The sequence below is a fragment of the Corylus avellana genome, chromosome 6 (assembly GCF_965113065.1).
Source record: "Corylus avellana chromosome 6, dhCorAvel1.hap1.2, whole genome shotgun sequence".
Taxonomy (NCBI): domain Eukaryota; kingdom Viridiplantae; phylum Streptophyta; class Magnoliopsida; order Fagales; family Betulaceae; genus Corylus; species Corylus avellana.
Window position 1 is genome coordinate 28720686 of NC_142495.1, and position 25047 is coordinate 28745732.

Genomic DNA, 25047 nt, shown 5'->3' on the forward strand with positions numbered 1-25047 from the left:
TTGTTTAGGATCGGAATGTTGGATTAATAATTGGTTATAATTAGAAGCATGAGTCAGTTATCCACTTTACCATATCTTTGATTCGGAAGCCTGATTAATAAAGTAATTACTCAAGGACAAGTACATTATATTATATATATATATAATCATCAAAAGACGAGCATCGATCAATAATTCATTAATTTATTCTTCAGGGGATGGACGTAACAGTAAACTTATTACTTATTAGCGAATACTGCAGTACTCTCCAGCACACTGGCACGATCCTAAACAGTGAACTCTGGCTGATGATCGTCAGCCATCAAGGCAATGTATAAGCTGCAAAATATAATTAATTAGCAGATTTAAAGAGAAAGAGCATGAAAAAATTGCACTTATAATTATATATTAATCAACACACCTCCACACTTGTAACAGACAGGGCGATTGGCAATGTTGCAGCGTTTAGGTATGGTGACTGCAACTTCTGGCTTGATCCCTGCAGGCTGCAGAGCTCTTAGCTATATCAGAAAGCATGATGGCGCAGAGGCAACTCACGTCAATATTTTTCACCACAGTGCAGCACTTGTCTGAAACTTGAGCTTTCTCGTCATGTGCTGCCAATGTACAGGGAGCCAGCTTCGTAGCCTCATTTTCAATGGAGGATTTCCCACATTGATCACCAGCTCCGTAAACCCCACGCTTCCCATCAGTTCCTAGAAGCATAAGCAGCACAAGAAAGCAGATGTAGTAGTACTTCATAGGAGCTCCCATTTATAATTTCTTCAATGCTGGCTGTGCACTAAAACTTCTCCACTTCGCGGGCTTTTATAGTACTGAAACAGGCAGCTCAAATGGTGCTTACACGACCTAGTGGAGATAGCACTATAGGGAAAAATTCGTGTTCTTTATTGCAGGTTTACAACACCTACTCTTTAAGCAAATTGTGTTTAAGATTAATTACATGCACGCCTAAATAGGCAAATGAAGCTTAACTCTTTTCTATTACCCTTGCATCGCCTTTTTATCCTTGAGAAGGGGCAAAGAAAAGCATTTCATATATATAATCAAGAGAAAAGGCAACTCCCTTTTAATAGTACTTTAACATTAAATTATATTCTCTTTTATGTAAAGCTCAAACTCTCTTTTAATAACTGAGGTCCAAGACGTGAAATATTTAATTGAAATGAGAGTGAATTAACATAGTTAAAGTTCAAACATATCAAGACCGAATGACAAGAGAGCCAATGATAAAAGCCCTGGTGAATCACGGTCGTAATTATAATGGTCAAATCCTAAGGTAGCAAAATTCATTATCGAGTAACTTCTTGGCTGCATGAAAGTAATAACATTGTGGTATAAACTTTTATTGTATCCTCTTAACCCTATTTTAAAGTTTGACTATTGATTTGTCACCTCTGGCCACACAAATCAAACAATAAGTTCCATCAAAAAATTTATATGTAAAATCACTAAGAGCCTATTTGGGTGTGTGTTTAAGACGCTTAAAAGTGCGTTTAACACTTTGAAAGTCCGTTTGAAAAAAAAAATACATGTTGGGTAAAAAACAAGAAAAAAAAAAATTGAAAGCGTTTTTAAAGGTTCAAAAAACTTAAAAATTGTCAAAACGCACTTTTAACAAAAGCTTAAAAATGAAATTTTTGCCAAAAGCACTTTTTGACTTAAAAGCTCTATTTCTCAAATACAAGCTCAAACAGACTCTAAATCGATTCTTATTGGAAATCAAGTCTTAAAACATTTAACCAAAAAAAAATCATCAACCCCATTCACAAAAACATGTTTGACTAAACATGTGATCATATATAGTTGGATGAATTGCGATTACTTTTCATACCCAAGATTCCCCGTTTGATTGGAGAGGACACAGCAACATCCATGAGACCTCTCTCATGGTAGCACTCAAAGCCCTTGTTTATAGTCCCTATTCAGTTACCCAAAAAAACAAAAAAAAACAAAAAAAAAAAAAAAAAAGGTCCCTAGTCAGTCCACATTCATGCATGCAAGGCAATAATACATTTAAGAAGTACTGGGTACGCCAGCAAGATATTTTATGTACATATACATTGAATTCCAGGTCCAGCAATCAGGAAATGCGACAGGCCAGTACTAGTCCTTGTCCATTGAATCATATACAAAAAGTTATATGGGTCCTTAATTTCTTCAATCTTAAATAAGTCAAATTTTAAAGAGGAAATTAAACTTCATGGGGTTCAAAATCTTCTAGGGCTAAAGGTTACCCTAGGGTCATTTATCTTAATATTTTAAATCATAATAATCTATATTTTCTAACCCTTAGAAATCAGAATGGTCACCTGTAAACGTTGCCAATTTTTTACTAATAATTTACCCATCTAACTGTAACAAATTTTGTTTAGAATTAAATTACTCTAATGATTGAATTTGCGGACATAGATTAGTTTCTACGACAAGAGTGTTGTTAAGAGTAAAACTAGTGTTTTTACTATGATTCCCTTCTAAAGTGATGTATGACACTCACCATGTCAGTGTCACTAATCATATTTACAAATTGACGTGAAAATTCATATGGCATTTATTACATCATGCCATTAAAATATAGACCGCCTCTCATTTTCATAAAATGTGAACTACTCTTCGGCTTATAAAAAGGAAAAAGTTTCCTCTATCTTTTTTGAAACAGATACCTTCTAATTAAGATTAGTCCTATGCCAGGTGGCCGGGCCAAACTGCTAATAATGTTTAGCCCGGTCTGGTAGTGTCAATTAGTTCTTGAATTTCGTAAAAATAATGTTAGAAATTACTGTTTTCTCTTATCATTATCTCATCTTAATTAATAATGTGGCACTATCGATTAAAGCTTTAAATATATAATTTTTTATTATTATTTCAACCAGTGTACTTATACGGTTCATGATAAATTGATCATGTAATTAATTTAAATCTTAATATTAGAGTTGGTTATTCAATAGAGCGATCTGCGCGCAATGAGCAGATGCATTTATCTAAATAAAATTGAGCATCTGGACTGTCAAGAACAAGAAGAATTCGAAGCTAGTAAACCACCAGAACTTTATTTAATATTCCATATATAGGTATAATTGATATCACGATTAAGTGATTTGATACAAGAACTAGATTTCAACATAAAATATAAAGCACACTGATGGCAATAGTAGCTGCTTAATTCACAACCCTGGCACCATGACTCTCCAGTATTCTCATGGCACTATATTATCTGCAAAACAGAATGAGCAGAATTTAGGAGTATAAAATACAACGCGGGTTTGGCTTGACTCCAGTAAAATAATCACCGTAAATCCTCGGCTAAAAAATAAATGGTGGAGATGGAATGATTAGGAGAGAATTTCAATTATTTTTTCACTTAAGTTAATATCGACTATTTATTTTTTTAAGAATGATCTCTGGTAATTTTTTCACTGCAGGAATGAAAAAAATAAATTGGGATAAATTATTTGGCAAGTTAATTTGAACTATGAATTTGTTTGGCCTTATGATTTCGTAGGTCAAAAATATGATTTGGGTGTGCACTTTCGAAATTTTGCAGTTTAAAAACCTAAAAAAAATATATATATTTTCAAATTCCAGCAAAGAGATGTGTTTTTAAAAACGTGCGACTTTAAAGGTTAAACTGTAATTTCACTAATTGCATTCAAATTGAACGTTTTGAAATAGTTATTTATTAAATCGTGCTTTTTGAAATCATTATTTTTTAAATCACAACTGAATATATAAAACAATCATGTGAACAAACCTCCACACTTGTAACCCACGGGACGATTAGCAAGTTTGCAACGTTTGGGTATGGTGACTGCAGCTGCTGGCACGACTCCTAGTTTCTTAGCCTCATCAGAAAGGATAGCGACACAAAGGCATTTTGTGTCTGTCTTTGCCACTTGAACGCAGGAGCTGTGACAAACCCTAGCTTTTATGTCCACCGCTGCTTTCCCACAGGGAGCCAGCTTTAGGAAGTCAGCACTGGAATATTTAGCACATAATTGACCACCAGCCCCATCAACTCCATTCATGAACCCACTAATACCCAGAATCAGAACCAGCACTAGAAAGATGGTGCACTTCATTGGAGCTTTCTATATATCTTTCTCTGCCGTGCACGATCCTTTTTATAACCCAGAAGCTGCCGGCGGCAAGGAGAAGAAGCAACTTTTTTTTATTATTATTATTATTTTTTATTGCAGAACCTATAGGATTACAGTGCTATTTAATTTGCAGCCAATGAAGTGAAGGTTAACGCCTGCAAAAGTCTTCGATTCCATTGTTATACCTTTTCATCCTTGAAGAAGAGCTTTTCATGGCATGAAAGGTCGGTGTTTGAATCGTCCAAAAGATTCTGTGGGTTCTTTCTCGAGTGTGAAACTTCAGAGAGGACAAATTCGTATATTTAACTTTCTAGAGTCAAAGGTTTGCAATTGGAGATTTTCCGTTTATACATAACACATCATAATCTCTTTGCTAATTAACCCACGAAAATTGGAATGGTCGCTTGTAAAGTTTGGCAATTTTTATTATTAGGATCCAAAGTCTCTTCATACTACTCAATCTTCTGTTTCTTTTTAGCCTAATTCTTTATACTGCTGATTGAATTTTACTTCAAAAATAATTGAACAAATAAATAATTAAATTTGCATAAGTCGATCGGATCTCCATTTATTACCATCAACTTAGGATGAAGCTTGTCTTGGTCCTAGTGATTAAACATCGTTTCCTGTTAACTTAATTTTTTTATTTTTTTTGAATAATTGATAATTTAATATGATAGCAAATGAGAAGTTTTGAATTCTGGCCTTATTCATCTTCATGCCAATTGCAAATCCAGGACCATAAACGTTCTTCATAATAATTCTCAACCATATTTAACAGTTTCAATTGCGCACTTCTTATCTGAATAAGTTGAGGGATTCATCAGGCACTCTCTTGCTTCGGCAAACAATAATTGTTACCCAAAACAATTAGTTATTCATCATTCAAAGATGTATTCTTTTTTTATGGGGATCAGAACTTCGGATTAGCAATTCGTATTCGTGTATCGAGTTTGAATTGTGGTGAGACACGAGTTAATCATAACTTGATTCATTTAATTAAATAGGTATGAGTCGTATAACCTCTCAATTATAGTCCGTTAATTTTGTATTGAGTTTGTGTCGAATTTGCTAGTTGTGTTAAAAACTGTCAACTATATATAATTAACAAGTTTAGGTTGTGTCAAAATATGCAAGGGCAAAACTACATGGCCCCTTGGAGGAGCCCCAGCCCCGGCCATGTAGTCTCCAATTTTTTTTAAAAAAAGTCCTTAAAATTTTTTTAAAATGAAAATTTTACATCTAAATTTTTTTAATTTAGCCCCCTCAAACTCCATTTAAACATAAATTTTTTAATTTTGTTCCACCAAACCCCAAATGCTAGTTCTGCCCTTAAATATATCAACTTAACTCGATTCATTTAATTAAATAAATCAAACCTAACCTACTAATTTTATATTGGAATCATATATATCACGTTTATGAATTTGTCAAAAAAATATTAATCTGAATAGATCCCGGAAGCAAAATCCAAACAATTTCTTTATTTATTATTATTCACGAGGCGTCTGGATGTCAGAGTGAACTGACTACATACATTCTGGCAAAAAAAAAAAAACTGACTATATGCATAGATTAAGCTGCGACAAGTATACAATCTCTGCCCTAAACAGCAAGTTATTTCATAAGCAGAGGCACCGTGACTGATCTGGAACTTCAGTCTTCATGGAAACGTATAAGCTGCAAAACAGAACAAATAGTTTTAAGATGAGATGAAGTAGGCCATTAATGTTACCTGTTAAAGAAAAGCAGAAGAAAAGGGTGAGTGAAATGGAAATAACATGTAAAAACTCACCTCCACACTTGTATCCCACCGGACGGTTAGCAATATTGCAGCGTTTGGGAATGCTCATCGCAACCTCTGGCTTAACTTCGGCGTTTTTAGCTGAATCAGAATAAAGAACTGCGCAAAGGCATTTTGGGTTCTGGCCAATCTTTTTCACCTGACTACAACACCTATCAGAAACTCTAGCGTGCTGGTTTTGCGCCGCTGATGCACAGGGAGCCAGCTTCGAAGCCTCCTTGTCAGGAGAAGATTTCCCACATTCACCGGCCCCATAAACCCCATCAATCCCAGCAATGACTAGAGTTATGAAAAGCACTAGAAAGCAAATGTACTTCATCATTGGAACTTCCATGTCTATGATGCGATGCTCACACTTCAATTCCGCAGGCTTTATAGAGTTTATTGTGAAACAAGCGGCTCAAAAGGTGATTGCACGCGCGCGAAACCCGTACAAGAGGTAGTGCGGCGGCTCAATATCTTGAATGGAAAAATCAAAATACCACTAGATTGATAATATCGTCTCAAATTATACCAGAATGTTCCCAAATAACAAAATATCCTTACTATAATAAAAGTAAAAGAATTCTCTAAAAAAAAAATAACCAGCCACCCCTATTTGCACACAAAGATGAATGACTCTCGGCTCCCCGTGGCTAAGCCTCGCATTGTATGCGTTTTCCAACTATTTGTTTGCCCAAAAGCAAACATAATAATGCCTACAATTAGGAGTGGTAATTTAATTAACACTATATACGTCGACCTTATTCCAAGCAATTTAATTAAACGGGTTAAATCTTTCAACTCTAACCCTCTAATTTTGTATTGAATTCGTGCTGAGTTTGTGACTCATATCAAAAATTGTCAACCATTATATCGGGTGTCAGGTTTGAGCCATGTCAAAGCATGAGTATAAGACTATATAAGTCAACTCTAATCCGACCCATTTAATTAAACAAGTCAGACTCCTCAACTCTAACACTTTAATTTTGTGTTAAATTTGTATCGCATTCGCAGGTAATGTCAAAACTTGCCAGCATTACCTACAACAAAACATGAGAGAACCAAAAAAACCACAAACATATATAAATGATAAAATAATGTCAATCATAAAAAAACTCATACCCAACTGAGCATAAATTGTTGTTCCAAAATAGATAGAGATTAATTGGCGAACTGTTCAAGCCGCGAACTACTGCAGCAACTATTTGTTTGATTCGAGCTTGATAGACCTTGATACTCTTGCAATCTTCACCAAAAACCCGATCTACGAACCATAGTTGTATGTCTCCCAAATGGTCGGGGGGGTTTGGCCATTCCTTCTTTTTTTTTGGAAGAAGTGGGATATATATATATATGTTGACAATTTCTGGGTAGTTTGGGAGAGGACAATATTTCAATTAAAAGTTTAAAAAAGACATTATCAATTATATAGTACTTCAAGGGAAATAAGTGAACTTTTCTCAATAAGATAAAATGAGGCTTTTTAAATTATAATATAATAATATAATGAATTTTATATTAATATAAAACATTCAAAAATATTATTTAAAAAGAATCTTCTCGTTTCTTGATATGCAAAATTACCAATGAGTATGCTAAATTACTAATGAGATATTTTGCATTCAAGATATGATTAGGGATGATGAAAAAAGAACTGAAAAAAGAAATACAAAAAGAAAGGGTACATGATTTTACTTGAAATCTTCCTTGTCACCTTATTCTTTTATTTCTTAGGTCCTCATATATAGCATGCCAAATAATCTCCTCTCTTTTTTTTTTCTTTTCTTTTCTTTTCGAAAGGCATTTCTTTACATGGTCTTTACAAAAAATAATGCTACATGTCTCTATTGTATCTCTATAAAAATGATGTAACTTTTAAAATTATTATTGAATCAAAATTCAACAGTGATTTTTCACAAATCTAATAATAATTTTAAAAATCATATCAATTTTTTTAGAATAAAGAAAAAAAAAAAAAAGAAGCATATAACATTAATTACTCCTTTACCAAATAGGGGAATAAGGCAGTAGCCTAAATTGGCAATACTTTTGAGCCGGCCCTGAGATAGTGGACACAGCACTCGGACAATGGGTTAATGATTAAACGCCATGCCTTAAGGCAATGAAGATACGAGTATCATCCAATTTACTCTACTTGCAAACGAGCAGATAAGACTTAAGAGACGTACATGAGCTGCCGACACCAAAACGGTAAAGACATTCAAAAAGCTACCCACGTAACCCACCCACCTCTCCTCTGTTCCTCTATAATCTCTCTCATGTGTCTTCCCTCTATAAACTATTGGGCCTCCTCGGTCCACGGCCCATAAGCCCTCGATCAGCAGGTAAGATTGAATGATTTCCACTGTTGCGCTAGCTGACGGGTCCTCTGCCTAAGAACAAGGCTCATTTTGGGCTTTTTTATACTCAAAACAGAAACCAGAAGGTGTCGGTGGCAAAGAGAAAATACATCTTTATTATTATTATTGCAGAACCTATAAGATTAGAGTGTTGTTGGAAGCCAATGAAGTGAAGGTTAACGCCTGCAAAAGTCTTCGATTCCATTGTTATACCTTTTCATCCTTGAAGAAGGTGCAAACAAGAGAGCTTTTCACAGCGTGAAAGATCGGCGTTTGTGCTGATTGAATCATCCAACAAGAGCTTTCTAGAGTCAAAAATAATTGAACATATAAATAATTAAACTTGCGGTAAGTCGTATCTACATATTGCCAATGGTAAAAATGACCTGCCTTCATTCAGCTAAGGATGATGCTTGTATTGGTCCTAGTTGTTAAACAGCGTTTTCTACTGGGTTAAGCTTTAAGAAAAAATTGTGATTTAACATAATATTAAATTAGAAATCTTCACTTCTTCGAATTTTATTTCTTGTGTTGAGCCTCACTTATTGAACGAGAATTTGAGCTCACACGAGAAAAGGTGTTAGACACCTCACTTATTGAACGAGAATTTGAGCTCACACGAGAAAAGGTGTTAGACATCATTTTCTATTGACCTAAACTTTTGAAATAATTAATAATTTAACACTATCGATTCAACTTTGGATATGACTCTTCAACCCAACTGTAAATCAAAGACGATAAACATTCTTCATAATAATTCTCAATCATATTTAACAATTTCTATCTAAATAAGTTGAGGGGTTCACTGGCCATTATGTGGTTTCGGTTAGTCTAATTTGCACACTAAATCTAACCTTCAACAGACAATTGTCACCCTCAACAAATAGTGATTCATCATCAAAAGACATATTCTATTTTGAGGAGGACAGAACTTAGGTTGGCAATTTATGTTTGTGCATTGGATTCACGTCATATAAAAATATGAATTTAAATTGTATAATTCAACTCCAACTCGACTCATTTAATTAAACAAGTTTAACTCATCAATCATAACCCGCTCATTTAGTATGAGATTCGTGTCGACTTTGTGAGTCGTGTGAAAAATTGTCACCCTCAAAACCCCAAAGCAAGCACCAAACAATTTATTTATTGATTATTTTTCAGGTGTCTGGATGCAGATAGAACTGACTAGCAGCTACAAGGATACAATCACATCATAACAGTACTAAAACAGCAACTACTTCTTAAGCAGAGGCACCGTGCTTCAGGAACTTCAGTCTTCAAGGCAACGTATAAGCTGCAAAACAGAGCAAGTAGTTTTAGGATGAGATGAATTTGGCCATTGTACCGGCCTGTTAAAGGAGCAGGGGAGAAAAGCAGAAAGAAATGGTAATAATATGTAAAACTGACCTCCACACTTGTATCCCACGGGACGATCGGCGATATTGCAGCGTTTGGGAATGGTCACGGCAACCTCTGGCTTGACGCCGGCGCTTTTAGCTGTATTAGAAAGCATAGCAGCACAAAGGCATCTTGGGTTCTGCTCCATCTTTTTCACCTGACTGCAGCACCTACCAGAAACTTCAGCATTCTCATCTTGCGCTGCTGAGACACAGGGAGCCAGCTTGAAAGCCTCCATGTCAGGAGAAGATTTCCCACATTCACCAGCCCCATAAACCCCATCAATCCCAGCAATGGCTAGAGTTATGAAAAGCACCAGGAAGCAAGCGTACTTCATTGGAACTTCCATTTCTCTGATGCAATATACACTTCAATTCCACGGGCTTTTATAGTGAAACAAGCAGCTCAAAAGGAGCTTGCACGCGAAACCCACAAGAGATAGTGGATGTAGCACTAGAACAAAGGCATTTTGTTTATTGCACACCTAATCCTTCAGAAATTGGTTCATGATTGCCTGCCCATTCTTTATGCCAACGAAGATAGTGGTGTCATCCAATTTACTTTAATTCTTGTACTTGCAATCGAGCAAATAAGACATTCAAAAATCTACCTAGCTAACCATCCCTTATTCCTCTATAATCTATTTACAGAGTAATGTTACTCTTTACAAAGAGTTGTATTTTCCATGATAATATATCTCCCCAAGACTAGCCTCGCTCATTTACGAATTTGAGCAAACAGTTTCCTTGAAATTATATGATGATTCCTTTTGCTTAAATTCATAATCCAAAGATAAAAATGAGCAGAAAGTGAAAGCATCAACTAAGATAAATTGCATTAGAAGGGGTTACAATTTGAGCTCGCAGCAATATTCCAAATAAGGCCTCAATTATTCAGAAATTACAAACAACTCTAGGGCCAAAATTAGCGAGTAAAAGCGTACAAAACCATAGAAATATATAAGAGAAGCCCAACGGGGACCAAAATAACGAGCGGAACCACGGCGGCGTAGCTAGCTGAGCTGCCGCAAGCCAAAGTCCCGAGCTTGATCTGGACCACATTGACCAGAGCGAACGTCAAGAACCCGCACCCGCAGACCGAGCCGACGCCCGAGACCAGGATGCCGATCCGGAGCACCGAGCGGTTGATTTGGGCGAGGAAATCGGCGGGTGGGTGGTAGGTTGGGCTCCTGGAGATCCGTATGGCCTGTTTGAGGCCCAAGGCGATGAGGCTGGAGAAGAGGAAGGAGCTGAAGGAGTACACGTGGAAGGACACGAGGTTCTCGGCGACGGAGGGGCCAGGGGTGCAGGTTTGGTCCACGATGAGGGTGTTGGCGGGGTCGGTAGGGTTCCAGGCCAGCCCGATGAAGACGGCTAAGGTGAAGATCGAGTTCACGTTCACGATGCCGTCTAGGGCGGTGATGTGGATGCTGGATGTCATTTTGGGAACGGGAGGTGACCGGAGAAGTTGGTAAAGTTGGTAAAGTTACAATTTTTTAATAAGCTAGCTTTTGACAAAGCAGACTCCACAATCGTCCAGTCTTTAGACTTTAGCCCAAAAAATAATAATAACAAAGAGGAAAAAGATAAAGATAAAGGAAGAAAAAGAGGTAAAGGGTGGTAATTTGTGTTATCATGCAATCATGTTGATGTATGTGTGTAGTTTATAAGATTATATAAATAAAATTTAATTTTACTTATTTAATTAAATGGATCAGATCTTTTAAAATTATCATTAAATTTTAGATACATCACTATTAATTTTGAATCTAATAATAATTTTTAGGGGAAACTTCACTAAGGCCCCCTGAACTTCCGGCCGTTTTTACAGACCCCCCCTGAACTTCAAAAACTCTCATTTTGGACCCTTAAACTTCTATTTTCTCTCACTTTGGACCCTTTTAACATTAAACTACGTCGTTTTGGATGTTTTATACCCATTTTACCCTTCCCCAAAACTACGTCGTTTTGTGTCCTAAAATTACAACACCTACCCAGCCCAAAACGACGTCGTTTTATGCATTAATTTTTTTTATTTTTTATTTTTTAAAAAAGAAAAGCAAAATAAAAAAAAAATAAAAAAATAAAAAAAAAAAAAGAAATCGGGGGTGGCTGAAGCCACCCCCTTGGCCAAAATGGGGTGGCCGGACCACCCCATTTTTGGCCAAGGGGGTGGCTGGAGCCACCCCCTGGCCGATCTGGGGGTGGTTCGACCACCCCCATGGCCAAGGGGGTGGTTCGGCCACCCCCGTGGCCCAAAAAAAAAAAAAAAGAAAAGGGGATCGGGGTGCTTTGGGGGTGGCCGGACCACCCCCAAGGGGCTGGGGTGGTTTCGGCCACCCCATACCGGCCGTATGGGGTGGCCGAAACCACCCCCAGCCCCTTGGGGGTGGTCCGGCCACCCCCAAAGCACCCCGATCCCCCCCCCCCCCCCCCGCGTTTTTTTTCGGCCTTTTGGGGGTGGCCGGACCACCCCCATGGCCAAGGGGGTGGTCCGACCACCCCCAGACCAGCCAGGGGTGGCTGAGCGACCCCCTTGGCCAGAAAGGCCACCCCATTTTGGCCAAAGGGGTGGCTTCAGCCACCCCCGATTTCTTTTTTTTTTTTTTTTTTTAAAATTATTTTTTTTAATTTATTTTATTTATTATTATTTTTTTAATATTAATGACCAAAACGACGTCGTTTTGGGTTGGGTGGTGATGTAGTTCTGAAGCTCAAAACGGTGTAGTTTTGGAGTAAAAACGACGTAGTTTTGTTTAAGTCCAAAACGGCGTAGTTTTAGTCGAGGGTAAAATGGGTATAAAAAGTTAAAAGGGTCCAAAGTGAGAGAAAATAGAAGTTTAAGGGTCCAAAATGAGAGTTTTTGAAGTTCAGGGGGGGTCTGCAAAAACGGCCGGAAGTTCAGGGGGCCTTAGTGAAGTTTCCCCTAATTTTTATTATCATTCAAGAAGTGCATTTGATAATATAAAAGCAAGAGCGTAGCATTTCTCAAATGGTTTTTAATTTGTAGAGCATTTTTATATATACAATTCTGTAAATTCAATTATCATTTTTTTCAAATTCAATTATTAAGGTTCTACAATATTGATATTATTTATTATTCTTACTAATTTAAAATTTATATATATATATATATATATATATATATATATTAACGATTTAATTTAGAACAAATACTTAGGACAAGTGAGAGTGTGTATCTAGTCCTCCTAGCATTACCCCTCTAAGAAGCATTTTGATCAAAAGGCATATGATATTCGTTAGGACAAGTGACGCGCAGTTATAATTTTATTCTGTGCGCTGAGAGTGCTTTTCATACGCACGCACATATGGGATGGGGGAGTTCTTTCTCTCTTTTAATTAGGAAACAAGAAAACAATCACGTTTGGAGGTATTTAAGAGCGAAAATTAGGATTATATGTGGACACTGGACAGAGTTAAAACTCAAAATGAGTTGTTTCAAACGGGAGGTAGGTCCACCCCTAGAAATAGTAAAAATTTTATAATAATTCAAGTAGAATTGATGGGATAATTTTTATTTATTTTTCTAAGGAATTAATATGATAAATTATGATGGTGTAAAATACAATGTGACATTTTCAAATAGAGCTAGTTAAATATATGAAGTGGATGGTGTAAAGAAGTTGATGGTGAAGGCCTTTGGGCTAATGATCCAAGATGGGTTCCTTTATTATATCTGGACTGGCCTGCATGTGAAGTTCGGCAAGTAGCTCCAAGCCTCCTCCCAACCCAACATGTGATGGTTTGGAGCGTGCAATTCGAGAGCAGAGTCTCACGAGGTGGCCCGAGTTGTGACGCCTCACGTCACGACAAAAAACATATAACGTGAATCGAGTGTTGATGTGCGCAAAATAAAATATTAATTCGCCGTTGCCGGGGATCGAACCCGGGTCACCCGCGTGACAGGCGGGAATACTTACCACTATACTACAACGACCTTGTGCAAAAGAAGAGAACGATATTATATAAATTCGTAAACATTGGAGGAGCCTACACTTTACTCTCCTTGTGGGAATCATTCTTTTGCAAGGAGACAAGGAGTACATTGAAGAATAAGCAATTCGTCCACTTTTTGGGACACATGACCAAAGAAAAACTCTCTGCTTGAGCGTAGGCTTTAATAATACCTTATTCGTTGAGGACGCGAAATTTGCAAGCACTTTCTTAAGATAGTAAACCATAACCTGCTTTCAACTCCACTAACGTGAGAATAATAGAGAGTCCATGAAAATGAATTAATGAGTAGGAGACTAATTAACATTGTGCCCATTGAGACTCGAAGATATATCTTACCCTCTCATCAAATCACATGGGAGTAAAGAACCTCCTCTCCACCAAACCAACCCCTCTAGTGGTCTACCCGGGTCATTCATTAGGTGTGGGGTTCCATTTCTCCAGACTAAGTTTAATTAGGCAACACCACGTGCTCATTGAAGCTCATTTAAGTATTATTCAAACTTGCTACTCAAGAGATATCTCAAACTAGGAAGTATATAAAGTATATCATAAAAAGAAATAAAATAAAATAAAAAAATCTCTATTTTTCCATAAATTTTATAGCTTATCATCATTTCTAGCTGTGTTAATTACTGTGCTTACTACATCAGAAAATCTGCGTTAGATTCACCTGCAGATTTAGAGGACCAGAGGTTCAGAGCCAAGTGCAAAGGTTATTATTAGCTAACTAAAGTCGAGAGTATCAAAATGGGCATTTGGTCTAGTGGTATGATTCTCGCTTAGGGTGCGAGAGGTCCCGAGTTCAATTCTCGGAATGCCCCCTATCCGAGTTTTTTAGCTGGCTTCCCCAGATGGGATCGGTCGGTACACATCTTCAAAAGCAAATCTTGAACTTCTGTAGTTAGACCTGAAGTTTTTCTATGTTATATCACATCTTTTTACTCATTGTTTCTCTGAAAAAAACTTTAAATACTTCAACAAACAGAAACTCAGCGGTCGTGGTGCAAATTGGTTGACTTTTCCAAATGGGAATCAGTCGACACTCATCTTCTAAAGCAAATCTTGACAAATACATTAATGCCCCCAACTCAATAAGTACAAAGAATTGGTTAGACCAGAAGGTTTTCAATGATAAACATTCTGTAGTTCTCTAATTACATCACATTCTTTTCCCCATTGTTTCCCTGAAAAACAACATCATGAGAACACTGTAACAGACAAAGCCTCAGCGATCCTGGCGCAATTTGGTCCCATTTTGGTGGGCTGACGCCTCTTTCTCATGTGCCAAAGCTTCTGTGCCACTTTGCTTTGGAGCTGAAGCTAAAGCTTCAGTTGGGTTGCCGCAGATCCTAGTCTTTGTCTCCACTCCAAGATAATTTGTCAAGACTCTTTTCACCCCAAGTCCACGACGGTGAGGCTTGCTATGGTTGTTGATGAGAAAAGGGGTTCTCTCTCCCCTGGCAGGACTAATTAGAGGTGCAGGTGAAAAGCTTGGTGTGGAAAAAGTTGTTCTGTATGGAGTGCTCGAGTCAGGCACCGAGAAAGGGATAGAGACTGTCTTGTGAGCAATTACACTGACTGTGGGAGCCGATGACATTCTATCTGAATGTTTAGTCAAGTCATCCACGTATAGTAAATCATCTATACGAGCCACAATATTGAATGCCAAGCTCTCCAAAACTCTTGAATAGCTCTCAAGAATGGATTTTCCAACATCCTGAAAGTTTGAAAACAGAAAAAAGTTTTATTTAAGAAATAGGGGGGAATTGCATTTAGAGTAACAAGTTGATCCTAAAGTAAAGAATTTGAACCTTGTTGCACTGGATCTTGCTGGTATCAAGAGTAGTTTGTGTTAGACCAGGGAAGCGCTGCTTCAAGCAGAGCAAGAGGCTCTCAGCTTTTTCTGCCAGCAGTTCCCTCTTATCTCCATCAACCATGAGGTCCTTGACCACTTCCCATGAGGACTTTGTAGTGGAACGGTTTGGATTAGGTGGAATTCTAGCATGAGCTCTTCGACGCCACACATATATTGAGGCTTCCACACGGTTGGCAATCTCTAGAGCAACATGTTCTGAGGAAAGGTCGAGGCAATCAAGTAGGCATTCTGCAGAGAATTGATCTGATGTGATGTAACGGTAAATAACATCCCCGAGACAGGCTCTCCCATTCTGAAGCAAATTAACAGCAGCTCAATATTAGGTAACTTTGCACGGTGATCATTTAAAAGTTGAAGAAATACTAATGAATCATATAATGAAAACATCAAGTATTATGTTTTTCTTCTAGAGTTTGCAGCATGAAATGGAATGGTTCAAAGTATAAAGAAGTCCATCAATAAACTGCAATGCAGACACCAATTAAATACAAATAGCCTGCTATGCAGGATATTCAAACCTTTGGAAGAGCTTCCAAGTATGACTGAGGGACTTCCATTTCTGCTAAAGCTATGCTATTTATGGCCATTGCAGCTTTCAATATTTGATTTGCACATTCGCGTGTGTGACTCAACTGTTTTCTTGACTTTTCGCTAAGGCCGCCAGGAGCAACACGGGGTACAGGCAGCCACCACTTCTCCTCTTGCCTTTGCATTGTTTTGCGAAAAGAGGCAGAACCATCTGCATCTGGGGCTACAACACCTTGATCAACATACCAAAATTCCGTATTGGTGAAGGTATCTAATATATCCTGTCACAAAGGAAAGGGCCTAACAAATTCAGAATGACTTCTAAAGTAGAAAATAGTATCATATGAAACCAGCAAGATTGAACCTTACAAGAAGCATGTTGTCTAGTTTACACAGAGCTGGGAGATTGATAAAAATATCAGATCTCGGCCTGCAAGTCATGACCTGCATAATGCACAAGAATCAAACAAGAAAGAGTTAATTCAGTGTCCAATGACACACCTCCTTGTTTCAATCATATTCCTTTTGAGGTCTTCCCCACATTTATTTTGCTAATCATACTAATGGCTGGAATAGTTATCATAAATAGCAATTTCGACCAGTTTAAGCTTTCAGCCAATTTCTATCACGTTTTGACCAAAAAAAGGGGGGGAAAAAAATCAGTTTCAATTAAAAATCGACAATGATATGGGAAGACTAAATTGGGAAGTAGCATCTTAAGATAATGAACTTATTTAAAATGTTACTTCAAGCTACTTCCACAGGTTTAAATAGTGAAAAATTTAAGATCCAAACATTTTTTTTGTTCTTCTCCAGCAACCAAACAGGATTTCACTGATTAAGTTCAATATTTTAATAACTACTAGTTCAGAACTAAAATAAGGACTATTGTTTGCACTACCTCAAGCTTACTTCCATCAGGAAATGTTTGCCAAGTGGGAATCAATTCGACAATGTGATCACTGACACAAAGTAGCCACTCCATCTCTCTTCGCCACATAGATTTCTTCTCAGCAGGCAAGGGTTCTAATCTCCATAGTTGACCAAAAATGGTAGCTACATAACGTACACGGACAAAAAAAATTGACAAAAAGAGGGATATATCATATTATTGTAATTGAAACCTTCACCAAAGGAAAACTCCACCAAACACTAAACTCAGAGAGACAGAGACAGAGAGAGAGCATACCACAGAGATTGGTAATGGCATTTGAGATAGCTAATGCCGTGCAGACCCCTTTCCCTGACCCTGACATGTCTTCACCAAGCAACAATTTTGAAAACCTTTCCTTCATCATATCTATATCTGTTTGAATATTATTTACAAAAGATAGTTAGATAACAAAAAGAGATGGGCATAATTACAGTGGAGGTTTTCTCTTTCTCAGGTCTTTAAAAAATCAAAAAAACATAAGTAACATCCGAAGTTTGAAATTTACTAAATTTTCTTACAATTTCTTAGAAACCAAACATATAACAAACCTGAATTTTTGGAGCACATTTTCTTCAATTTGGAATCAGCCAAATGGGTTTGTTTCTGTTCAGCTTGAACCACATCAGAAACCGCCGAACTTTTGCTCACTTGAGCCTTGCGAATAGGCCAACCCAACGGAGGCGGCGAAGAAGTCCCTTTTGCTTTCACTTCCTCACTCGAGGTCTCGGTGCTCGATCTGCAAGAACCGCTGCTCTCTCTAGACTCAGTGCTCGAATCGGTGTGCGATTCGGCTCTAACCCCATTTCCACCAAAAGATCCAGACCCATCTTTTCTCTTTTGAAGATTTCCGCCCTTCTTTACTAAAGTTTCCATCCTAACCTTTCTCGAACAGCAAAGTTTTCGAAACCCAAAAGCGAAGTCAAGCAAATAAGCCAGTGCTGATTCTATGGTCCAAGGAGTAGAAGCATGATTTTTGGTGATGGGTGAGAACAGAGTAGGAAAATGGAAAACTCAGCGGGGTTTGTGAGGTGGGCTAGGCTGAACCATGATTGCTTCCAACGCCTCTTCTGAGGAAGATGAGGGGATGAGAGAGGAGAGGGGGTTGGGTTTTATTTGATTTCCTTCTCAAAATTTGATTTTCAAAGCTTAAAGGGTCACTGCCAGATTACCACATGCCAATCTAACGTCTCTCTTTCTCTTTTTCTCCCTCTCACTCTCACACACTGAGTAGTGAGTACGTACTACATTCAAATTTATAATTAAATAACAGTAGCTGTGGCTGTGGTCTGACGATGGCGTCAACACCACCTCGATCTCAATGTTTACTTTTTCACCCTCAGCTTTGGAGACCCGGAATGTTTGTTTAGGTGAAAATAGTTTTTTTTTTTTTTTTGTAAGGGTTTTGTTCATATTTTTATCTTGAAAATAGTAACTAAAAAATAAATGAAGAAAAATTTGACAAACAAAGCCAAATCATTTTTCTCAAAGCCCTTAGGTTACGTTTGGTACGGAAATATTTATTCCATTAGAAAAATTAATAATTTTTATTGAGAATATAAGAATGTTGAATGAAATAGGAATTCCGTCATAGACAAAGGGAATGACTATTCCAAGTATTGAATTTAAATCCTTATAATGTACTCTAATACTAATAAAAGTTATTCATTATTTATAGTGGACTAGTAATTTGGCATGCCACATGTAACTTTAGCTTTCTACATTTCAGAATATGGTTTACGGTTCACTTTTTCCTTTGAGTAATGTTATATATCACACCAATATCTATGAATAACAATTCTTGTTGGAATGTGTGTTTGAGTCGCATCAAGACATTAGTATAAGACTATAAAAGTCAACTATAACTCGAATCATTTTAATTAAATGAATCAAAATCTTCAATCCTAACCCGCTAATCGTATTAGATTCATATTGAATTTACGGATCGTGTAAAAAATTATAAGCTAACATAGTATGGTCTAATAACCCTTAAATTGGCCATTATTAAAAAAATAAAAAATAAAAAACAACAACAACAAAAAAACAAACTATCGACTACCTATTACATCATATCACATAATAAAAACGTGGTGTGTAGCATTACTTCTTCTTCTTTTTTTTCCTTTTATTGTTTTTTTTTTTTTAAGCATTCCTTTTATTGTTAGCTTGTTCACTTAATTACTTCAAAGAAATCTGCAACTTAGTTGAGAATGAATTATTGGAAGAAAGAATATATTATGAGAATGTGGGAACCACGGGTAGGAAAATGTGGAAATAAATGGAAATGGGTGGGTTAGGTTCGGTGGACATGTGATGGATTTTAAGATGGATTGAATTCTTGGGTTTGCATTTGCTCTTTCCAACCCATTGTTTCAATGAGTCAGGGGGTTTTTTTTTTTTCCTAGGGTATCAATGAGTGGGGTTTTATAGGCAATGAACACACCCAAAGAAAACAAAGGGTCCATTTGGTAAACGGTTTAGGCAAAGGTAAGATAATTTTACTTTTTCATTTTTTCAATATTCTCTTACTTTTTACATCACATTAACCACTTTTTATTATTATTCAAATATAAAAATCACTACAAAGCAAAAAATTTTTATTTTTCAATACCAAACATTCTTACTTTTTCACTTTTTCAAAAAAAAAAATTCTTACTTTTTTCACATCAATCAATTTTTGTTACAGTATCGAACCGAAACCGAAACAAAATCGTTTACCAAACGATCCAAGTAAGAATTTGATTGGAGAAGAATTTGATTGTGTACCCAAAATCACTTTGATTTTGGGTACACAATCCAACTCATTCCTGTTAAATGTGTTACTTTGATTTGATCTAATTTATAGAAAATATTTGCCATTTATCTGTTTTAAAGTATTACATAAATGATTAAAATTATATCAGCTTAAAATTTTGAAATAAGTGTTATTTTGACATTATATTATACCGAAGCTAAGAATTTCAAATCATGACTTTACAAGTCATTTTCATAAAGTACTATCAAGTGATAGAATTCATTTTTTCTATTAGTTTAAAATTTTGAAATAAGTGATAATTTAACGACTTGCATTCAAAGTCAAAGTCAAGCATAATTATGTTTTTTAAAATTTGATTGGAGAAGAATTTACGTACCGGCCGTTTAAGTCAACAAAAAAAATTAAACAGTACGAGTGATTGAAATGGGTTGAAAGATCATAATACTATATTACAATTTTTTAAAATTTAAATATGGCATTAAAGATACTTGTAATCTAGAGAGATTAAATGAAATTTTCTCATACCTTTAAGAGTTGTGGTTCTTAATTTAGTCAATAGACTCAATACAGAGGTTTGAATCCAATATGAGAGACTCAATACACAACAAACAATAAGTTAAAACCAGGATATTGTATAATAGTTGTTGAGAAAGGGCGATATGGTAATTTGATCATCTTTTTGAATGGATTCAAGATTCGGTTATATAGCCGTTTAAATGACTATATGACAGAAGTGGTTGATTCGTCCTCTGCGAAAAGGACCTCCTCTAATCTTAAACTGTTTGAACTTTTTTGTTGCTGCTTGCCGAAATCCGAGACTTTTTTTTAAAAATATTTTTACCAGAATTTTAGTGAAAAGTGAAACCCACAGGACTACACAAAAGGGTCATTTTAGGTGGAAAAAAGAAAAAGAAAAAAATGAGTACAAATTATATGGATAAACTTTTAAAGAACGATTTATCTTCAAAGTTTAAGCTATAGAAAATTATTAATTTAATTATTTGATTAATATTTTTACGTTATCTTCACATGTATTCAAACGGAATAAGATATGTGGCCGAGTGTGTCATGGAATCGCTGGAGGCTTATCGCACAGCAAATTCTCTAAGGGAATTGTTATTAGGGGGAATATAAATGATCTCAGATGGGAAGCTTCCAATAATGACTTTGTTAAAGTAAATTGGGATGTCGTTGTGGATAAACATAGAATGAAGATGAGTATCTGTGTGATAGTTAAATATGGGATGGGAGAGGTTTCGGCTACTCTATCATCACGTAGAGATCATATTATTGAGCCAGATGTTGTAGAGGCAATTGCGGCTTGAGAGCAGCCCATCTATGTCGTGAGCTAGGGTTTTACAAAGTGGTTTTGGAAGGCAATGCTCTTCAAGTGGTGCATGCACTTAGGAAATATGGCAGGAGTTGGAGCCGTTATGGACATATTATTGAGAAAGCTCGAGGAATGTTAAGTAGTCTACAAAGCTAGAAGGTTAATCATGTTAGACGACATCTCAACGGTGCAGCCCATTGTCTTACGAAAAAAGCGTTTTGTCTCACCGTGGAACAAGGCTTTACTAAGGAAGTCCTCTATTGTATTTCAGATATTATCTTTGTAGAGCTGTGTGTTTAATCCTATTTATTTCATTTGAAATTAAAGATATCATTTTATGGTCAAGATTTTATTTTACTGTGGTACAATGTTAATATATTTACTTTATAGTAATATTTATGCCATTAAATATAACAAAATAAAATATTGACCATAAAATTATTCAAGTGAAATGTAGATGGTCCTATTATGTGCTGAACTCCAACTTAATAAATGAGGTTTAAACCTATAATATTTAATTAAAATTGAAAGTGGATTACCAAAATAGAGTTCGAACTTTGTTATGATATTATATTAAATTTTGTTTATTCTAAAAGCTTTAACTTAAAAGTTTAAACTAATAAAAAATAATAAATTTAATTATATAATTAATATTTTAACATAAACCGTTGGTGAAGAATAAAAAGGTAAGACTTACCCAAACCAAGAAAAGAATAAAAAACCAAAATTGGCAAATAAATTTATACTTTGAAAATGAATCTTAACGAGGAATAAAGTTTCAAATATGCATACTCCTTATTTAATTGTTTTATCAGCTTGGGCCCCCTCATCTGTACTTTTTTCCCCTTTCTTCTTCATTTATTATTATTATTATTATTATTCTGGAATGGAGCATACAATAATTCATGATTAAGAGCAAACGGTTCCTGAAAGTATGCAATATTTGGATTTACGTAATACTATTGTTTCTGGTATTAATTTGGATATTTAAATAATTCATGCCTAGTTTCCGGGATTAAGCCAGCTTGACCCAGATTTTAAGATGTTACCCTGAGCCCACTAATTGGTCAACAAAATAATTTTTTAAATAAAAAAATATATAATTTAAAAAACATTAACAAAGAGAACCCTTAGTATAACTAAAACAATTGGGATGAATTTGACAATAACAACTGGAAGTGGGAAGTAGTTGAGCCTTTTCAATATGAATCTCCAAACCCCTTTACGCCCTTTCATATAATTCCTCATGCATAAGGTTTTAGATTCATTAAATATATATACCTTTATGCATAATTTTCAACTCCAAACTTCCCAACTAGAAAGTAAAAGGCAAAAAGCTCCAACAACGGCTACCATATTGTGGTTGACACTCGATTGAATATCCTAAAGCATTTTTCTATAGCCGTTTGATAAAGCAAAAGCAGCAACCCTTGACTTTTGATATGTGCATGCTGGTTGCTTTACCAAAGTTCATTTTCCACCTTCCCATCCCTCCTTTCCAATTCAATTTTGAGCATCAAGACATACCACGAAATATAGAATGGTGCACATGTTGAAATCGTGTCAGGTTCCTATTCATATCACATGAAAACCACTATGTACTAGAGCGTTCGGTTCAGTCTTCCAATCAATGTACCAGATAATCACATCCTAGGCAGTAAATGAGTGTTTTTTTTTAGTGGTGCATGTTTTCACTTTTCCATTGCATTTAGAAGCATTCAATGTCCCTCCTGGTTCCATGTGCTCGGTTACTTATTATTACCCTGTTGGGAAAATTGATAATTAATTGGTTATTAATTTTTCACCGGCCCTTTTTGGGAAAGATAAATTTGAAAAGAAAACACATGAGAAGACACACCAATCACACACGTATACAAAGAGTTTACGTGGTTCGGCAATATGCCTACGTTCACGGGGAGTGATCCGGTTTCCTTCTTTACTATTAGGAAATATTGAGTACAATGGTACAAGCCTGAACTGCTCAAGTTTAATATCTCAAACCCAAGCCCTTAACCCCTTGTACACTTCACTCAACTGTCCCTCTCAAATACCCAGTAAAGAAAAACTATCTACACTTTGTAAATGCTACAAAGTGCTCTCTCCAATTTGGATTTTCCGGATCCCCTCTTAACCAAGGATTGCATGTCTTTTTATAGAGGCTTAATCACGAAAAAAGAGGAGAAACAATTCTAATCCAATTGCTGTTAGAAAAACGAAACCATCATGAATATAAAGTCTTTTCCATGATGAAGATAAGCATTGCAGCCCACATGTTTATCTACACACGTTTTCTCTAAAAAATCTAATTCTAGTTGTTCTTTGACTCCTTTTAAAACTAACATTATCTTCTTATAGATAAATATGACTTGAGCCCACCAACTTGAATATTGATATTTTTCAGCAATTATCTTCACATTTGTTGACAATTTGAGCCATTATCAACATACCCAATTAAGCTAAGAACCCTAAGGTCCCTATTTCCACCTGCTTTTATGTTTACTTTTTTCACAGTTAAGCTCGAATAAATGAGAACCCTCATTGATGCTTCAGCTTTATGTTGGCAGTTATAGGTGAGCTTAGGCCTTTTGAATTTGAATCGGCCGGGTGCCGTCTTTGTTGGATCTGGATAGGAACCAAAATAACGTCGACCAGGACCACCATCAAAAACCGTCCGTTTTAGTGAGATGGGTTTAGGACCACTAGGAAGCTTCCACGTTAACGGGATTACTAGTCCTACTATAAAACAAATTGCATGGCCCACCACGAAACCAATCCATTACGACTGTTGGGCCGTTCTTTGATAATTAAAAATAAATAAATAAAGATAAAATTTCCTTTTAAATTAGGTCGAAAGGAATTGTTTTGTTCCATTTTATTATATCGTCGAGTGTGTTTGTCCATTTTTTAAAAAACAAATAGAAATGGTAAGAGTATTTATCCCATGGGAAAAGGATTATAGATAGGGCTGTAAACGAGCCGAGTTTGGGCGAGCCATGGCTGTCCAAACTCGACTCAATTAAAAATTTCACTAGTTCGAGCTCGAGCCGAGCTCCGAAATGTAAGCTTGGCTCGGCTCACCAAGGAAGATTCCTTGTGCGAGCCGAGCTCAAGCTCACCTAGTAGCCGGACGAGCCAAACCGAGCCGGCTCAACTAATACAAACTTTTTTTTAAAAAAAAAATTAATTTAAATGACTCATCTTCCCAATGAGACAAATTATATTAGTAAAAACGTTTTACTTTCCAACCAACAAATTGAGGGCAACTTTGATAAAAAAAAAACCATTTATTATATATACAAATTATCTAACATTTTTTTTTTTTTTTTATATTAACCAATTAGCTCTCTATATATATAACTAAACCAATTAACTAATTAGTTAACTTAGTTTAATACACAAAATACGCTAGTTAACTATAAATAGTTATACATTATATGACTACATTATTAATATTTTAACTATATATATTTAGTATTTATGCTACATACTATATAAGCATAAATACTATTTATAATATATAAACTATTTAATAAGTTTTATATATATATATATATACGAGTCGAGCCCTTATACGAGTATGTTCACGAACTTTAAACGAGCGAGCCGGGTTTTATACGAATATGTATCGTTTAATAAGCGAGTATAGTTTCGTGTCCACGAACGACTCATTTAATAATCGAGTTGGGCACGAGCCGAGCTTTATCAAGCCGATCCCGAGTGAGTTCACGGGTAGCTTTGTTCGTTTATAGCCCTAATTATAGACACTCTAGCCACATGTGCAGATTCAAAGGTGAAGTTACACAATTTTTTATATAATTTTAAAAGTTTTTCTTATATTTATAAAAAAATGAGGTGGCTTTTAAAATTATCATTTGATCAAAATTCAATAATGATTAATCATAGCTCTAATAATAATTTTAAAAGTCGTGTCACTGTTAGAAGAATACAATATGAGGAATATATAGCATTACTCCAGTAAGATAATGAAACCAAACATTTCTCTAAA

General features: G+C 35.9%; 5 protein-coding genes, 2 non-coding genes and 1 pseudogene across 7 annotated transcripts; 1 reads left to right on the forward strand and 7 right to left on the reverse strand.

Moving 5' to 3' along the window:
• Positions 1 to 108: 108 nt before the first annotated feature.
• Positions 109 to 967, reverse strand: LOC132187223 (putative lipid-transfer protein DIR1; annotated as a pseudogene).
• A 2230-nt stretch (positions 968 to 3197) lies between these two features.
• On the reverse strand, positions 3198 to 4079 carry LOC132188111 (uncharacterized). The gene is made up of 2 exons (XM_059602515.2): positions 3752 to 4079; positions 3198 to 3214 (listed from the first exon to the last, which is right to left on the reverse strand). Exons 1-2 carry the CDS (start codon positions 4077 to 4079, stop codon positions 3198 to 3200), a joined length of 345 nt encoding a protein of 114 aa, XP_059458498.2.
• Positions 4080 to 5562: 1483 nt separating this feature from the next.
• Positions 5563 to 6254, reverse strand: LOC132186322 (uncharacterized). The gene is made up of 2 exons (XM_059600231.2): positions 5893 to 6254; positions 5563 to 5777 (listed from the first exon to the last, which is right to left on the reverse strand). The coding sequence occupies exons 1-2, from the start codon at positions 6233 to 6235 to the stop codon at positions 5761 to 5763; spliced, it is 360 nt and encodes a 119-aa protein (XP_059456214.2). The 5' UTR covers positions 6236 to 6254; the 3' UTR covers positions 5563 to 5760.
• A 3118-nt stretch (positions 6255 to 9372) lies between these two features.
• LOC132186323 (putative non-specific lipid-transfer protein 2) lies at positions 9373 to 10017 on the reverse strand. The gene is made up of 2 exons (XM_059600232.2): positions 9654 to 10017; positions 9373 to 9540 (listed from the first exon to the last, which is right to left on the reverse strand). The coding sequence occupies exons 1-2, from the start codon at positions 9991 to 9993 to the stop codon at positions 9524 to 9526; spliced, it is 357 nt and encodes a 118-aa protein (XP_059456215.1). The 5' UTR covers positions 9994 to 10017; the 3' UTR covers positions 9373 to 9523.
• Positions 10018 to 10449: 432 nt separating this feature from the next.
• Positions 10450 to 11189, reverse strand: MEE60 (maternal effect embryo arrest 60). The gene has a single exon (XM_059602580.2). It carries the CDS (start codon positions 11082 to 11084, stop codon positions 10569 to 10571), a length of 516 nt encoding a protein of 171 aa, XP_059458563.1. The 5' UTR covers positions 11085 to 11189; the 3' UTR covers positions 10450 to 10568.
• A 2340-nt stretch (positions 11190 to 13529) lies between these two features.
• Positions 13530 to 13601, reverse strand: TRNAD-GUC (transfer RNA aspartic acid (anticodon GUC)). Its single transcript has one exon. It is a non-coding gene; the product is annotated as a tRNA-Asp (tRNA).
• Positions 13602 to 14370: 769 nt separating this feature from the next.
• On the forward strand, positions 14371 to 14442 carry TRNAP-AGG (transfer RNA proline (anticodon AGG)). The gene has a single exon. It is a non-coding gene; the product is annotated as a tRNA-Pro (tRNA).
• A 231-nt stretch (positions 14443 to 14673) lies between these two features.
• On the reverse strand, positions 14674 to 18174 carry ROPGEF5 (ROP guanine nucleotide exchange factor 5). Its single transcript, XM_059600230.2, has 7 exons — positions 17508 to 18174; positions 17215 to 17331; positions 16927 to 17081; positions 16395 to 16469; positions 16016 to 16306; positions 15433 to 15789; positions 14674 to 15338 (listed from the first exon to the last, which is right to left on the reverse strand). The coding sequence occupies exons 1-7, from the start codon at positions 17830 to 17832 to the stop codon at positions 14847 to 14849; spliced, it is 1812 nt and encodes a 603-aa protein (XP_059456213.1). The 5' UTR covers positions 17833 to 18174; the 3' UTR covers positions 14674 to 14846.
• Between the last annotated feature and the right edge of the window lie 6873 nt (positions 18175 to 25047).

Coding starts and splice junctions, on each gene's coding strand:
- LOC132188111 (XM_059602515.2), bottom strand. CDS start 4,079: ATGAAGTGCACCATCTTTCTAGTGCTGGTTCTGATTCTGGGTATTAGT.
- LOC132186322 (XM_059600231.2), bottom strand. CDS start 6,235: ATGGAAGTTCCAATGATGAAGTACATTTGCTTTCTAGTGCTTTTCATA.
- LOC132186323 (XM_059600232.2), bottom strand. CDS start 9,993: ATGGAAGTTCCAATGAAGTACGCTTGCTTCCTGGTGCTTTTCATAACT.
- MEE60 (XM_059602580.2), bottom strand. CDS start 11,084: ATGACATCCAGCATCCACATCACCGCCCTAGACGGCATCGTGAACGTG.
- ROPGEF5 (XM_059600230.2), bottom strand. CDS start 17,832: ATGGAAACTTTAGTAAAGAAGGGCGGAAATCTTCAAAAGAGAAAAGAT. Junction 17,082..17,214: donor TGCCATTACCAATCTCTGTG/GTATGCTCTCTC, acceptor TACGTTATGTAG/CTACCATTTTTGGTCAACTA. Junction 15,339..15,432: donor GCAAGATCCAGTGCAACAAG/GTTCAAATTCTT, acceptor TCAAACTTTCAG/GATGTTGGAAAATCCATTCT.